This window comes from Danio rerio, chromosome 14 (genome assembly GCF_049306965.1).
Source record: "Danio rerio strain Tuebingen ecotype United States chromosome 14, GRCz12tu, whole genome shotgun sequence".
Classification (NCBI taxonomy): domain Eukaryota; kingdom Metazoa; phylum Chordata; class Actinopteri; order Cypriniformes; family Danionidae; genus Danio; species Danio rerio.
Genome location: NC_133189.1, coordinates 28608578 through 28626462, shown reverse-complemented (window position 1 = coordinate 28626462; position 17885 = coordinate 28608578). Strand labels below are relative to the sequence as shown.

At 34.7% G+C, this 17885-nt stretch overlaps 2 protein-coding genes across 9 annotated transcripts in view; one reads left to right on the top strand and one right to left on the bottom strand.

The window, feature by feature from the left end:
* klhl3 (kelch-like family member 3) overlaps window positions 1-17885 on the bottom strand; it is a 98976-nt gene that overhangs the window by 27351 nt on the left and 53740 nt on the right. The gene's annotated exons all lie outside the window — the stretch shown is intronic.
* The window catches only part of fam13b (family with sequence similarity 13 member B), a 74828-nt gene that overhangs the window by 36075 nt on the left and 20868 nt on the right, over window positions 1-17885 (top strand). For 4 of the 8 annotated variants that reach the window (XM_073921563.1, XM_073921561.1, XM_073921562.1 and 1 more), the window contains exon 1: window positions 15228-15456. The exons of the other annotated variants lie outside the window; for them this stretch is intronic. In XM_073921563.1, coding sequence (XP_073777664.1) covers window positions 15431-15456 — 26 coding nt within the window. In that variant the 5' untranslated portion in view covers window positions 15228-15430. Of the gene's footprint in view, window positions 1-15227; window positions 15457-17885 lie in introns of those variants that run through there. 8 annotated transcript variants of the gene reach the window in all.

The following is a 17885-nucleotide window of genomic DNA, read 5'->3' as shown; positions in this document are numbered from 1 at the left end:
TGGGGGAAACCCACGTGAAAATGGGGAGAACATGCAAACTACACACAAATGCCAACTGACGCAACTAGGGTTCAAACCAGTGACCTCCTTGCTGTGAGGCGACAGCACTACCCACTGAGCCTTTTAATTTTGACAACCCCAAATTTTTGCTTTCTGCTTTTTAAACAAGTCTTGTTTAGACAAGATTCTTCTGACAATTTATGGAAAAAAATTATTTGACTCCCTGCTTGAAATTTTAATTTTTCTGTATTTTACAGGGTTCCCACGCTTCTTGAAAGTAATTAAAAGTACTTGAATTTCAGACAAATGAATTCAGATCCTCGAAGATGCTTAAAACAAACGCAGGTCCTTGAAAGTGCTTGAATTTAAATTGTAATAAAGTTTCTTTATAGTTTTATTTCAACAATTGTACTCAATTGTCAAAAATGGGTCCAATCTTCGTATGTGTATTGCTCAGTTAGCTGGATTTGGTGATTGATGAATCAACACAATTCAGGATTGTTTCGTTCTTCAAAACCCATCCAAGAGTTGTTATAGCAACAGTTCTGTTAGCTCAAACCTGCTCAGGAGCAGGCTTATTTCATATAAACAGGATTAGATCAAGTCTTTTCAAGCAAATGTAATACTGAAAGTGTGTACAGAATTCAGATTTTTTTTCAGAAGTAACCTATAGATTATATACACTGGGGAAAATAGTAAAATAGTAAAAAGAAAATAAAATGCTTTAATGCAAAATTAATTTAAACAGCCATTTATTAAGAAACTTGAATAGGCCTACTAATCTGAGCATGCAGCCCACAACAAATGTAGAAAGTTATTGCATATCATATTTAACTAACGATTTATTACAAATTTTATGTAATTTGCTCGCATGGGTAATTGAACATTAATCAGATGATGCCGTTACACTTCTCTGCCGTCAGCCAATCGTTGCATTGCTGATCATGATTTCGAGGATTGAGAGATCTGTCCTTCACAATACACTCAGCAATCTCAGAACAGTTCATCCAGACATTTGAATCTGATTCATAAATTATTTTGAAGAACCAAATTTGCCAGAGATCAGTTATCAAGATTAAGAGATCCAGGATCTGCAAAATTATCTTAGATCATTTTAGCGAGGTGCGAATAATGGAGCCAAGTCAAAAAACTGAGAAATTTTTCAATTTAAATCTTGTACAATGACATTGACAAATATTGCACTTTAATGCACTTTTTTATTTATATTTTAGAAACTGCTTTTGGATGTTACCAGTATTTATTTCAGCAAACTGTATTAAATTTTTGGAGTATGACTGTTTAAAACCGATTTGTTTTGAAAATCACTCTGATATTAAGTCAAAGTTAAATATTAAGTACAGTTAGAACTTTTGTGGCGCTGCATGTGCTGGGGTATGAATTACAACGATGCTTGATTTAAAATTGATGATGCTTTAAAAAGTCCTTGAAAGGCCTTTTGCTGATTGTTAAAGTGTGGGAAACCTGATTATAAGCTAATAAATTTGATCATTAGTGATATTTATTATAATTACATTTGTTCAACACAAAGTTTAACACTTTTTTGTAAGGAAGTGTTGAAAGAATGAACATTGTGTCATAAAAGATGCCTTATTAGAAGTGCAAAAAAATATTTGAACCATAAGATGATACACAATATTGGTATACGAGAACTTGATAAGATTATACATAGTGTTTTTAAAAAATCATCAGTTACAAAGATGACTATATAAATCGTTTTTAACTAATAGTCTCATGAATGTCTCTTCAGTTCTAATGTAGGTTTCAGTTATATCATGGAGTACATAACTGAACGATTAACAAACAATGAAAAAGTTTTCAACACAAACTGACAAAATAACTGGCTTCTCGTCTGTAAGATTTTCATGTCTATGAGCATACCTTAGAATTGTGAATTAATTATGAGCATAATCTAACTATAACCTAAACTGTATGTATAGGGACCAGTTGTACATCTTATCACATATCTTTTTGTCCATAGGTTATAGTGAAGCTAGTGATGGAAAGAGTACGGAAACATCATATTCAAGTACTATTACTTGCCCCGATATGTAGTTCAAGCTTTTAAAAGTATTCAAGAATATTGAGTGTTACACTGTGAAAGGTACAGTAGCTGCGTTTACATGCAATTTGTGTTAAAACATAATATTCTGTAGTTCATTTAGTAATTGTTTAAGGCCATTTGGGGATTTCAGTCATCGTATAGTAAGCATCCTTCATCTTCTCATCAGTGACATGCTGTCTAAACTCTAAACAGTTTTTGGGTCATTGCGTGTAAAGATTTTGGAAATCTTCTTGGACACTTTTAATGCTTCTAAATGGTTTTCGATTTACCTTCTATGTGCGATTTTCAATAGACTGGAATAACTGGACTGATTTTTCTACTCAGCCAATCTTTATAGACGAGAAAAAATAAAGTAGTGACTAGGGCACGATTCTGGCTAAAATGTGAATCACAATGTTTTTTTTGGCTTAAAATCAAGATCACGATTTTCTCACGATTCTTTGGATGTAAAAGAAAGGTTAATGTGAGTAAGCTATATTTATTGTTAATTCTCAAACATTTAGTTACCTTGGAGTTATAAGGTTCTATCTGCGTTCTGAATGATTTTGAGATATTGAACTTCAAAGTTTTTGCAATTATATAGCAAACAGTATGTGTGCAACATTTTTTGTTTTTTAAAGTCTTAATGTAAACAACTTATAAAAAACATCCCATATTGTAAATTTTTCATTTAATAAGAAAGTTTTCATTTAATAAGAATCTGTATGTCAATAACTCAATTTTGGCAAAAATGTCAGATAGAACCTTATAATTCTAAGGTGACAATATGGCAATACAACACTAATTATATTAGGCCTATGTGTAGGTCTACTGTTGCTTATTCTTTCAGCGCGGCTCTTAAATGATTACTCTGTGCAACAAACTGAACATTATTTACAAAATGTTTCTGCTCACTAAAGTAGCCGTCATTGGCGTGCACGTGCGAGCTCCTCTCCTGACCTTGAACATTTTATTGGCTGAATTGTAGAAAAGCTGAATCGCGATCGTGATCTGTTCTTGATTAATCGTGCAACCCTAGTAGTGACTGCAGGTTGAAGAAAAATATTGGAGTAAAATTACCAATACAGCACTAAAAATACTTAAGTGAAAGTAAAATTACACATTTTTAAAACTACTTAGTAAATTACAATTCTTGAGAACAACTACTCATTTACAGTAATTTGAATATTTGTAATTTGTTACTTCACACCACTGAATGGAGCTATTTTCCCTTAAAAGTAGTTTTTGGTGTGAGGATTTCATGACACAGATGTCTGATGTCTCCTCCCTGTTAAAACTCCTCTGATCACCATCATCCCACTTTGTTGCGCCCCATAAGTGACCTCTCAGCAGTAAGTGACCTATCAGCCATCAGGACTGCGATCTCTGTTGGCCTTTGTTCTCTTTCTGCCCTCTGAAGTTGATCGGGACACAGATTCAGAGGACATGGTAAATGTCAGACGGCCTTACCTTGATGTCATATTATAAAGCTAGCACTTCAGAGCCATACCAAGTCAATGAGTCTGCGGTCTTTTTTTGTGTAGCTGTTTTTATAGACATGCTCCAGATTTTAAAGCTGGTATGTAAGGGTGTGGAGAGGATGATTAATGGCTGTCATTATCCTATAACTCTTCCCTTGAGACATGGGCAGTCTGCCGAGAAGTGTCTGGTAAAAGGTACTGCAGAATGGATCGGTCAGATGCACGCTAAACTGGAAAGATGTTTTGGAGAGAATGCCAAACATTTGAGACTCTATTCAGTGATGATATGGTAACAGTGTTTGCGCCATTTGGTCTGTGTTTAGGCTGATTAAAGCTTTAATAAGCAGAGTGTCGTAAGAGTGTGTCAAAACAACATGCACAGTCGAGAAGTCTTTGAGATTGCTGAAGCGAGACTTGTTTCCTGTGGAAAGAATGCAAGGAAGTATTTTATTTGTTTTGGCTCTGGTAGAGTCATCGTTTTTGTTCATTTACAGATCGATCCTCAGAATTGAATTACTTGAGCACACGGGTAAGGACTGTCGGGGTATCTGCAGGGTCTTAAAATATCTTAAATTTCAAAAAACTAATTGTAGGCCTTAAAAAAAGGTCTTAATTGTCCTTTGTCCATGTAAAGCTATACCCAATTGGACCAACATCCATCCAATCACTAGCAGTATATTTTAATAAGTTTTAAGAAACGTTTAGTTATTAACTCTATTTACTTATTAAAATGGTTTAATTATCTTTATTACAATAAAATTTGTTTTAATTTTTTTTAAGGTTTTAACTTGACTATTAAAAAGTTGTTAACGTTTAGCCCTTGGTATGTCTGAAATTTCATTTATTACTGTCTTAAAAAGGCCTTAAAAAGGTCTTATAAAGTCTTAAATTTGACTTGATGAAACGTGTAAAAACCCTGATAAGTGAACAGAACAACAAAAATAAGCAACAAATTTCCAGTACTTGCGTTTTTATTTTATTTTGAACAGGCAAGTGTTCTGTAATGTACATAATAAATAGTATAATAAAAAATACTTTACAGTTGGGAGCATGTGTATTAACTTTTCAATGGTTGAGGGCAACCCTCTCCTAAAACAGCAGAAAACAATAATTGAACAATAAATTCAAGATTCAGTAAGGTTCAAATGTCAAATCTCTTTTAATGTAAATGCTAGCATGGGAGGTCTATACATCTGTTAATGCAGCAGTGTGAACTGTAGACAACTCGTGTTCAATTACAGCTCTTGCGAGTGTGTTTAGAGAAGGGATCACAGACTGGCTTATGTGTGCAAAAGATGGGGCAGTGTCATATTTCAATTAGTTTTTTTGTTAAAACTTGCTTGATGGATGTGCGTGACCAACATACACTTGTGCCTTTGGAAGCGTCTCGCACATTAGCACTGCGTTTTTTTTTTTTAGACAGTCTGTCAAGATTTCAACTTTAACTTGCAGCGCTGCTCCTAAATGTCAATTTTAAAGCAGTGGACCAATCGTAAGAACTTGACAAGTGTTGCCAGCTTCTATTTACAGTTGTAAAAGCAGTAATTGTTTTATTTGATATAATTCCTTTATCTTGTTATTTTTGCTATAGTTGAGGGTAACCAGGGTATCTTAACCCTCTGGGGTCTGAGGGTGATTTGGGGCTCTGGAGAAGTTTTGACATTTGTGTTGTTTTCAGTATCTTAAAAATATATTAATGGCTAAAGTGTGATAACACTGTAAACAGCACAAGTTGGGCTACAATTATACCTAAGGAGCATGTTTGTATGTGTTTGTGTTTTTGAGAAAGAAACGTTTATGCGTGTTTCGTGAAAAACTAAAATTTTGAAGTCACTGAAACAAGGCCGTGAAACAGATAGAACATTTGTGCACAAGACTTTTGAGAACTGGATCTGGTAGTCTTGTTCACTTGCTCAAAGAAAACAATATAATGAATTAAAATTTCTAAGTCATTTTTTGAGTGAAATTGGTTTATGCGGGAAGGTGTGAACTATCATAACTATGCAGTGAGTCACACCTGAGAAGACAAAGACCTGCATAATGAGCCATCAGACAGGTACAGGTATGTGACTAGGAGGGAAGAGTTTCAAGAAGGAATCAGAGGAAAGTTTATTTACTTTTTTGTTTGCAGTTTATTTAAAATATATTAATCACACAAAATAACTGGAGATACATTTGTGAGAGTCAGTACACACTCTACTGATTTTTTTTTGTAAATGAAGAGTTTTGTTGCAAAATAAGATTGATCCATTTTGAGAAATGTTGGTTATTTGACATTATTATTTAAGACATCAACAGTCAAGTTCATTCACAATTTTATACATTAAACTATTAAGCTCATTGAAGTCCAGGAACACAATATTCTTTAAATCCAGGATATTTTTTATTTAACTTTGTCTATAAATATTCTATAAATAAGTCAAAAACATGCCGAAATGCAACATATTATTTTAACATTCTCAAACATCTAAAATTGGTTAAAAAAACAATACATTATAATATATGGAATAGTATATACAAAGTTTGAATTATAATAATAAGATTCTGAGTTAGTTTTGGTAATATCATATTAGAGCAATGTTACTTTAAAGAATGATAATTAATCCATATTAAAAAAAATTACTGTGAGCAAAAGAAAGCAGGTGAAAACACACCATGTTTTAGCACATTTTACTGACGCGTTTCTAAAAGCAGTTCACGGAGAGAGAAAAGACAGAATTCCTACACTGTTTGTTTTCCTTATTTTGCAAAAGGACACACGTTTATTGTTGATGTGTGTGTACACAAAAAAAAGTAGACACATAATAAATTCAATTGATGTATTGATCTTATCTGTACGATCAAAACTGAAAGTGTTATTTAAGTTCATTTCAGCAGTTTGACACCACCACTGGTCAAAACGCATATATGCGGTCTTCGACCCCAAAGGGTTAAAGTCTTAAAATGTTTTACGTTTCAAATTCAAAATTTTTTACCTTAAAAAGTCTTAAATTCACTGAAATATTATGTGGTAGGTCTTAAATAATTTTAAACAGGTCTTAATATTTTCTTTGTAAATGTAAAGCTACCCAATTGGACCAATACCCATCCAGTCACTATCATACCATCCAATAAAAGTATTGAAAAAAAATTATTTATTAATTCTTCTTTATTAACTCTATTTACCAACTCTTTTTAGATTTCCTTTTATAAACATATGGTTGAATTATCTTGCTTACAATAACATTTGTTTTTAATATTTTAACTGGGCCATTAGAAACAAATCTTTAGCATTTAGCCTTGTGTAAATATGAAATTTCATTCATAATGATCTTAAAAAGTTCTTAAAAGTCTTAAATTTGACTTGATGAAACCTGTAGAAACCCTGGTATCACAAGTTGCGCAATATAATGTAATATTACTTTTCTAAGTAACAAGTAAAATAACACATTACTTTTTTATAGAATCTTTTTTTTTTTGAGTAATGCAACTTAAATTTTTTAGTTTTTTTAGTTTAGTTAATTCACTTTTAAAGTAAGTTGCTGAATTAAAATGAACAAAGTCAAATTAAATTTGCACACAATGAGAGAATGCAGAAACATTCCTTACATTTCTGTGATGGAAGTATTCTAATTATTTTAAACGCATTGAAGAAAAGGAAAAGAGAATAATCTGAATGCACAGCAATTTTACTTTTAATAAGACAAAAAGTGCGAAAGTAGCAAATGCATTGCTTTAAACTTTTATTAATCTGTATATATGTCATGTATAGCTCTGGGGTCAGGAAGTTATCTGAAGAGTATATTATCCTACATTCATTTTCTTATGTGTGTTTTTGAAGGTAAATAAAGGTTATACAGTGTGTTGTGAATTGAAGAGCTCCTCTGATGGAGGACTTGCTCCTCTGCAAGATCAAGCCCTAACCAGGTCAGAAAAGTAGTTCAAAAGTAATGTAACGCATTACTTAACATAAAAAATAACTACGTAACGCAACTAGTTACTTTTTTAATTCCTTTAAATATTATAATGCATTTCTTTCAAAAAATAACTTTCCCCGCATATCCAAAACTCTATTAACATAGTTTAATTTTGTCATTGCAAAGCAAACAATGCGACACTCATAAAAAATAAAAGTTAACCTTTTTTTAGTAATATTTTCAGTATATTTAAATTTTTTTAAAATAAGATTCATAAATTTGAACTGAAATACAGTAAAAACTACCAACAGAAATTTTCATTCTGCTTGATATTTTGTGAAATCCATGAAAAAAGAAAACTTTCATTCATTTTCTTTTAACTTAGTCCCTTTATTAATCAGGGGTTGCCACTGCGGAATGAACCGCCAACTTATCCAGCATATGTTTTACACAGCAGATACCCTTTTAGCTGCAACCCATCACTGGGAAACATCCATACACACTTATTCCCAAACATACATGCGGACAATTTAGCTTACCCAATTCACCTATACCACATGTTTTTGGATGTGTGGGTGAAATCAGAGCGCCCGGAGGAAACCCACGCAAACACAGGGAGAACATGCAAACTCCAAACAGTAATGCCAACTGGCCCAGCCGGGGCTCGAACCAGCAACCTTCTTGCTGTGAGGCAATGATGCTAGCCACTGTGGTGCCCCTACAAATTATTTATATTATGCATTTTCTTTTATAAATCTTTTAACTTACATTTTTGGCCAATTTCATATGAATAAAAATGTCATATTGACATCTAGGATTCGGAGTTATAGTGTGCAAAAAGCTGCAAAAACATCAATCCCCACTAAAACAAGTTTAGACCATCTTCTGTGTGCAGCAAAGCTCCAGACGTCCTGTCTGTCGACTTGTTTAAGAATCTTAGGTATACTTTGCTAATCCTCCATGCTTTGAAGTGTTTGGTCTCTGCATGAGCAGATTTGGACGGCAGCTGCTGCAGTAAGTCCAAGTCAGATGCAAGCAAACACTATGATCAGCAGGGAAATGGGTGGAGCAGAGCTGCTAATTAATATGAACACATCCAAACGCTCTGGCTCTAATAAGCTGTTCATCAGTGCCAGGCTGTTAAAACAATCGCCCACAATCATTTTAAGCACAAAAGCTTTTTCTGTTTGAGGCATTTCTTTCCACTACTTGCATTGAATATTGGCTTTCCTTCCAAATCACCATGCATAAAGGGTGGATTAGACCTGTCATGATTATAATTACATTATTTTGTCATTTATTTTATGTACAAAGATGTTAGTCAAACATAACAATGGATGATTCAATTGCGATTTTTAAAGAAATGGCAGCAGCGTAACCACACATATTATTTAAGTGGTCATAGGACAGGAAAAATTTGTCATGCATTGCTAAATTGTAACAGTTTTTGGTGAATTAAATAAATGTTAGCTCCTTTGAGTATGTCATGACCCTTTTAAGGACAAGAAGGCTTTCACAATGTAAACATCATTAAAGACATGAGCCGGGTCAGGACAGAGGCATACAGAAGCATTGTTATTTTTTCATGCCGCATTGCTATCTCTAATGGTCTCTCATTCACAGCAGTCACGGATAGCATTTTATGGCTTTTATGATATGTTATGAGGAAATCAAATGACATTTGGCATTTGACATAGAAGTCAGTATAGCAAATAATCAGTTATTGCCTTCAGATCATACAATTTGTTTTGAACTATGTGCTATAAATACTTCTCTTTTATTGGAGTTACAGTTTTAAAGTTGGAGTGTCTTGTAAAATTGCTTTATTGATGCATAATTTGGCTTGTTTATCAAACCATCAGTGGTGATACGGTCTCATATAGTCTGAGTCAGAGCAGGTAAACTGGGAGTCTTGTGTGTTTATAGATGATAAAATGAGGGAAAAGTTCGACGCATCTGTATTTGGTGTTGTCTTGAGAAAGAGCAGCGGGACTTGTTTACGTCAGGTTCCTGCAGCGATTATATTTGCCCCCATTGTGCCCCAATGGAATCTGAAAGAGTGTTGCACATAAAGCTAAATATACGCGCTGCAATGTATCCTTTGCCAGCTATGGAAAATACTTTTCACAGAGCCCTAAAATAAGCTGTGTTAGATTGGTGTTCTTGAGTCATGTTGTTCAAGTTTGGAATGTGTGAACAGTTTTTGACACACTGCCGGTCTGCTATTGGCTGAAGGGTTATTGACCGCTTTCAGGCCCCTTTTAAAAGCAGTGCTTGCATAGCTTCAGATTTTAGATAAAGAGGCCCTCACAGATACTTCTACCCCTTGAATATTCTTTAAAGATGATTGCTTGAATCTGGTAGGAAATTTTATTTTGCAATGAAGAGTTGTTGATTGAAGAATAGTTCAGGTTTTTGGTCCATGTTTATTAATGCAATCAATGTCTACTATGTACATGAATACACATGTGTTTACATAAAAGTGATAACAATTAATAGCATTCACTATCTGATTTAAAAAATATATAAGTTTCATGATGCTATTATTTGTTAGTAAGCATAAAAATCTGGGGGGGAAAAGATATGGATTCTTAAAATACCAAAATATAAATGTTTTTTCCTCCACTTCTAAATATTTATCTTCTAGATGTTTCAAATGAGAACAGAACTTGCATAACTTCTATTCTAACTATAACAGAAGACATCCTAGCAGCAGTCAGTGCTATCTAATGAGTGCCAATAGACCTGATGATTTCCCTTAAGTATTTTATATATCAGTTTTCCTTGACATCTCTCATATTTTAATGGCTGCTGGTTTTCAGGGTCTTTCGATATTAGCTTAAGTTGTTTCAGCTATCTGCCTGATACATAAGAAAGAAACTGATCATCCACAGTGTCGTGAAGACTTGCAGGGCCAGATGGAATCTGCGGATGTTTTTTGCTATTTCTGCAGAGAATTTTGGTAAAAATCTGTGGATTTCTGCAGAATTATTTTGGGAGTATCCAGCGGAGTATCATAACTTACACCTTAATATATTAAATAAAAAGTAATAAATTACTGGATAAAAACTGAATAAATTCAGATTTACACATTTACTCAAGTAAATAAACAGAATTAACAATGGGCTAAAAATCTGCGGAATTCTGCGGAAAATCTGCGGCAATTCTGCGGAAAATATGCGGCAAATCTGCGGAATTCTGCGCGCGCAGATTCCGTGTGGGCCTACTTATGAGTCTATATGATGCACAGTTTTGCCATGTTGACTGGAGATAAATTGTCTTATTTAATCCCGACCAGACAGGGTTTGTAAAATCCTGATTGAACACTGATAACATCTACAGTAGGGCTAAGCCAATGGTTTTAAAATCAATTCCTGGAGGGCCACAGCTCTGCAAAGTTTATCTCCAACCACCTCCAACACTTGCTTAATAGTGTCTAGTAGCCTTGAACACCCTGATTAGTTGGATCCGCTGTGATTAGGGTTTGAGCAAAACTGTGCAGAGCTGTGGCCCTCTAGGAATCGAGTTTGAGACCTATGGGTTAAACAATAAATCACATGCAGTTGTTGTACGTATTTGTCTATAAAGAAAGCTCTGATATCAGCTCTGAAATCTTCAGCGTATGCTCAGCTGGAGCAGCATTTATAACACAAAGTCGTAGTTCTGTCAAGCTACACAAAGTATCATGTGTGATACCATTATGTGATGGTCAAATCACAAATAATCATTCTGCTTCTTGGTAAACTACAGTCTTTGTAGTGAATGTTGCTAATGTAAAACCTGGAAGCATGTGCAAATACCACATATAATGACGTTTTTTACTTAATTTACTTTATAGCTTCAGTCGAGTGCGAGTACTAGTGTGAAATAATGTATTCCTACACAGAATAAAGCACGCAAGATATTTCTTAATAGCATTCTAATAAGCAGTGACAAAGGCATCATTGCATTCTTTTTTTATTAGAAAAATTATAAGGACTCAGAAACTCATATGCTGTCATGGTCATTTTTATTCATCTCGTTGAATCAAACGAAAGCAGTTACTGTATATCGTATTCTTATCCTACTTTTATAAGAATTTCCCATATTAATTTTTATAGTATTTTCTGCACTGTAAAACCCAACGGTCAACTTTATGAAATAAAATGAGTGTAGTTAACTCAAAATTTAATGAAAGTTACTTCTACTCATTTGAAAATAGTTTGGAACACAGTGTTGTAGGTAATGGGTTATTTAAATACAATTGAATAACATGACATCAATAAATAAATACCAATTAAATAAATAATATCATTTTCTCACATGGTGTGCAAGACAATCAAAGCTTTTACTAAATCGCAACTACCTCTGCTCTTTATGTTGAATTGTAGTTCAGCCCTGATCTATAGAATTTTAAATGTTCTACATTTTGATATTAATATGTTGCTTTACTCTTTATTCTAAGACTACAGTAATTACATCACATCAGCTTTGTTCTGCATGGACAAGGGAAGAACTCAAGACTGTAAACCGAAATTAATAGACTAAGCAAAACTTTTAGCAGAAGATTATAGTATATCAATATATGCTGATGTCCTTTTAATATTTACCTATTACTTATTTAGATAATGGCTGCACTACACCAACGCTAGCTTGTCATATCCCAATGGTCAGTCAGATATGGAAAATTTTGGGCACGTTTTTAAATTTAATTTAAAAGAGACTTTTTAAACATCTTTAAACAGATGAGTTTGACCATATTTGACCCAACGTTGAGTTATAACAACCTAGCAGTTTAGTAATGTGCAGTATCTCTTAATACACACTATTCACAAGGATTTGTGAAGCAGATTGCATTATAAGCACCTACTACTAGCACATCTTTCAGTTGCAACCTTGTTTTCCTTGGAGGTGTTCCATCCAAGTACTGACCAGGCTCAACCCTGCTAGCTTTAGTGGACAGCCAGTCTTGGGCTAGAGGGTGACTTTGCTGGTGTTGCAAGAGTTTAAGAACTGTTGTACATTGTGGCACTAGAGTGGATAGGATCTCCTTTACGGATGTGTGTAAACACGTGAGAATCTCCCTTTGGATCAAGTCTCCTAATTTTCCCGTGCTCTCTTGTACTGAGACATCAAAACAAGTGTCGTGTTGACTTGCATGTCCATCTGACCTATCTGACACTCATAGATGGAAACGCAGTAACTCATTTCCACTGCTCTTTTTAATTACCACAGGCATTCAGACACATTTATTGGGTTTCACCCTTCTTTCGACATCCAGTCACCTGAGTATGTAGAGCAGAATGCATAACACGCAGGGCAATATGATATTCTCGGTGACCAGCTATCTACTTGCAGTGAGGGCAGAGTCTGTTTTACTCTCTATCTCTCATGTTTAATAGGGTTTCTCATTCTCATCTCATCAAAATTAGATTGGGGATGTCAACTGGGTCAGTGAGTCGACAACTAATGTAGCTTCTTATTTTGTTTCCTGCTAATTGATATTCTTGCTCATCCCTAGAACTCTAGGAAGTGTGATATGTACCCTGACCGGCTGTGACTATTCTAGCAGTGTTAGTTGGCAGAGTTTAAAGGGATAGTTTAGTGACGTTAAAGAATTCTATCTTTGTTTAGTGCAATACCAAAACTGAAATCAAATAAATGAATTCAGTTATAAAATCATTAATAAGTTATCTTTAATATCAACAGAGGTAACGGTGCTATGGTGTAGTGGTTAGTGCAGTGACGCATGCACAGCGGTGCTCACGGCGACCTGAGTTTGATTCTGGCCTAAAAGGTATATATATATATATATATATATATATATATATATATATATATATATATATATATATATATATATATATATATACACATATATATATATATATATATATATATATATATACGCTACACTGTGCTACTGTTTATTTAAAACCATTTTAACAAATAAAGTTTTCAGTTGTTAGGACAAATTAAGAAATTTACTACAGTGTTGTAAGTTCAATTTAATAAATTATATCTAAAATTTTATGTATATATAGATATGTAAAACAATAAAAACATCTAAATGACATTTACATTGCATTGGCTATGCTTTCCATGCACGATTTAAGATTTTACTTCACAGCACAAGCACTCTTGTACATTAAAATGTATAATTTATAAATATATTTACATTCATATATTTTTGTAATACAATTTTGTCCTTTAATACAAGCAGTCAGATATAGGAGCTGTACCTTTAATTTGATCTTTTTGAATGTATCAATCAATACTCAAGTTCATGCACAGAACAACATGAGCATTCACATGAGCAAATAAATAAATCTAAATATTAATCCAGCTTGCTTTTTGAGCGTTGTTGAGCGAGTTCTTAAACATCTATGATTGGTCATTATGTTCCCGCACTTAACAGAAAGGGCTGTAAAGCCTGCGATTGGCTCTAACGGTCAGCTCTGGTGTTATTCACCAATGAGTAACACGGATACAGATAAACGGCCACGGTTACAGTTTATATGCGCATAATGGGTGGTTCTCACAGCTGATCCATGATAGACGCGGTGAAGAAAACTTGCTTTGCAGACACATTCGTGTGTGTGTGTGTGTGTGTGCGTGTGTGTGTGTGTGCGTGTGCGTGCGCGTGTGCGTGTGCGTGTGCGTGCGCGTGTGCGTGCGTGTGTGTGTGTGCGTGTGTGTGTGCGTGTGCGTGTGTGTGTGTTTGTGTATGTGGATAAACAAGAATCGCTGTAACAGAAAGAAGCAGAGCAGAGTTCACAGCTTTCATTTCATCACCATAGGATGATGAATTAATCTTTTTTTACTGAAATACTTGATTAACTTGTTTATCGTGACAACCGATATGTATAATATAACCATATGTATTTGTTTGTTTATTATTGCTTATTTCTTTTATCTATATGTATGTTTTGTATTTTGTTTATTGTCATTGCTTTGGCAACATTGTGCTTTATTTCACAGTCATGCCATTGAAGCTCTATGAACTTGAACTTGAAATAGGGGCTTGTGGTTTCTGCTGTAACAGTAGTCTGCATGCTAAGTAATGTTAGTTGGATTGTTTTCACTTCTCAGGCTCGCCCCCCTCGCCCTAGTAATAATCAAAATAATTGCAGCTTTTGATTTGATAATGGCACCTCAAAATGCGATTTTGGTTTAAAATGTATTAATTGTGCAGGCCTATTTGACCCTGACAAATTTACCATCAAACAAATCACCTTCAAGGTCAATAATTTCACCCTTCCAAAACATTAGCAACCAAAACTGACGATTAATTTCAGCTAATGTTTTTTTTTCTTTCTGTTTTTTCAGTTTCGTGTGTGATTTCAATAAATTGTGATTTCAATAAATAGTTGTGAGACAAAGAAACACTAAAGTTGTTAGTTATAATCACCAACAAATTCATAGGTTTTGTATAACACAATCATGACAGAATATGATTTAAAAAGGAATCCATGTCTTTAATCAGGTACTTTGATTTCCTTAGATCGCAAAAGCCCTAACTGTAAACAGCGGTGCAGTAAGGGGTAAAAGGATCTGAACAGTGTACAGTGACGATATATAAAAAGTCTAACAGGTGTTTGAGGGTTGACTTTGAGTTAGGCGAGGTAGTGCTCTGTCAGTGTGTGTGTGTGTGTGTGTGTGTCTGTGTGTGTGTGTGTGTGTGTGTGTGTGTGTGTGTGTGTGTGTGTGTGTGTGTGTGTTTATGAAGAATCGATTGGCCCAGAGCGCTAGCGATGAGGCTGCGTCAGCCGGCCGTGTATTTAAGCAAGGGGCCAACTCTTCCACTGCAGCACTTTTTTATCAGAGTGCCGAGTCCCACACACAGGCAGGCAGCACATACAGGACTCCGCAGAATGAGCTCCGGCAGCCTGTGTTTGCTCTTTGACCTGCTCATACAGACTTTAGCACCACAAAGTGCCCAATTAGGATAACCATACGCCCAAAACCTATCACCAAAACGGCTTATCGACGAGAACATCAACCTGAACATCATGGCGTGTCAAGTCCTTCTCCACAGGTAAAATCTCAAGAAATTCAATGAGAAAAAAAGATGTTTCCTGAGAGGCTGTTGTTCAGGGTGAAACACTTAAGGTGGATCGATTCGTTCCTGTTGTTTATTGTCTTGTTTATGTCCTGCATGTGACATCCTGATGAGTCTTCTCGATGCCTTTCAGATCGCATGACAGAGCGCCTAAAAACTGCTGATGAGTTAAAACGTGATCATTTGATATGGAAACTGAGGCAGAATAGTAAATTTGAGGAATCACTGCATGACACAGCATTTATTTCACTCACAATTACATTGGAGTGTGTATGTGTGGGAGGGATGGAGGAAAAGAGTGCTGCGTATGTGTGTGTTTTGGCCACTTGCTGATAAGATAAAGTGCCGAGTCAGAGGAAGTCGTCTGTCTGTAATCTTCCTAAACCCTTGGCTGATCTCATAGTGAAACAGCATATTACCTTTAATTCTGCCCATCACACTCTTTATATTTGTGTGCTTCATTCACACTTCAGTCTTGTGGGAGTTTGTTAAGACACTTATTATTTATCAATGCGATTTTTGTTTTCCCTTCCTTCAGAGCTGTGTGGGTTTGTCAGCACAAAAAGTCAGTATAAAGGAACAAAGATATTACTTATTTACAGCTAACATTAGCGTCAGAATTTTTTTTTTTTCTCATTAAAGCAGTGAGATGGTGATGGTTGTTTACTGGCATTCTGAAAAAGAAAGCACTCTTGAGATATATTCAACTGATTTAATCAACATGTGACAAGTTTTTTTTTTTTTTTTGCATGATTAAGTGTGAATGGATCTCTATCAAATCTGTAAACCCACTGGAAAAGTGACATTCATGAAGGATTCTGATGTTTTTGTGTGCCTTTTTCATTTGCTACATGGGATTGTGGTTCTTTTTTCCTCAGTAAAACCGTTAGATGTACACTAGTGTACCTTTTTGTTTTGTTTATTTAGTTTTTGCCTCATTTTCACATAATTATTTGCTTCTAACCAAAATTTGTCATGTTGTGATCAGCATAGCCGGTTGTTTTTGTTCATGGCTTACAATCTTTTAATGAATGGGGAAAAACAGCACTACTGGAATTGTAGACCAGCACTAATGCACTATATTAGAAGTTGTTAATTGAATTGAACTATTAAATGTTGGAACCAAGGAGTATGTTTACATGGCCACCAGTATTTATAATGTGATTAAGACAATACTCTAATTAAGAGTCTACCTGGTCAACAGTGATTTTTGATGACTTTAATCTAAATAAAGTCATAATCGAGCTAAACAGAAATGAAATTGACGTGGAGTATGGTGATTTTAGTCATAATATTGAAGTGCAGTACAGACATCTTAAACTATTACCATTGTGTAGGATTTTTGTCACAATTTCGACAGGATCTACACATGCGGCTCGTTGACACTATTCTCTGCACCTACTGATTCATTGAAGGACCACAGACACACACAATGCAAAATGCAGAGGTTTTTTCCACCATGCGGCATGTGGTATCAAATTCCATTGAAAAAAACAACACTCAGTAGTTCATACTCGCATCCAATATCTTATTTGTCTCGGGGGGCATGCTTGAAATGTTCCTAAGTGAAAGTAAAGGTGCCAAACTACAGTTAAAGTCGACAAACTAATAATGAAATATCCAAAATGACATGAAACTCCAGAGGAATTGTGCATAGAGTGGTGAAACAATGACGTTAATTGAATTATGTGCTATAACATCTAAAACGGGATCATGGAAGGAACATTCAAAAAGCAACTCGTATAAACACCTTAATCATATTATTGTCTTATTCAGATTAAGGCAAATAATTTGATTAATGATGTTCATGTAAACGTAGTTATTCTCTATAATGTTTTGATGCTTGATATCTTCTTTGATTTAATCTTACTTTCAAATAAACATTAGACAGATTAATGTCAATCATTGAGCATAAAATGTATATCCTTATTTATTATCAACCTAACAATACCAGTCTTAAGTTTTGATTTGCTTCTCAGACTGAATCACTGACATCAGAGATCAGGTGATGTCTTAAAGGGGATATGAATGGAAAATGTTACAGAAGGTTCTTTATTAGAGTGTTTCGTGCTGAGTAATGCACGGTCAGTGTGGACGCATTACTGTAACTGATATCTCTTACTGCCCTGGGAGTTCTGTGTGGGCAAGATACTGAATATGTCTTAAACAAGGCTCATTTTGTTCCCTCTTGCAATATCGAGCGATGCACTTTTCAGTGCTGATGAGAGAAAAAACTCCCAAGGACATTTTTTCAAAAAGTGCTACTCTAGTTGCCCCAGCAGCAGTTTCCTTCCTTCATGATGTTTCCTCTTTTAATGGCCATGCTATTTTTAAGTAGACATTTTCATCTGCCCTGTGTGTAAATTTTGAAATCTGAAATGACTCATTCAGAGTTTAGTTGCCTT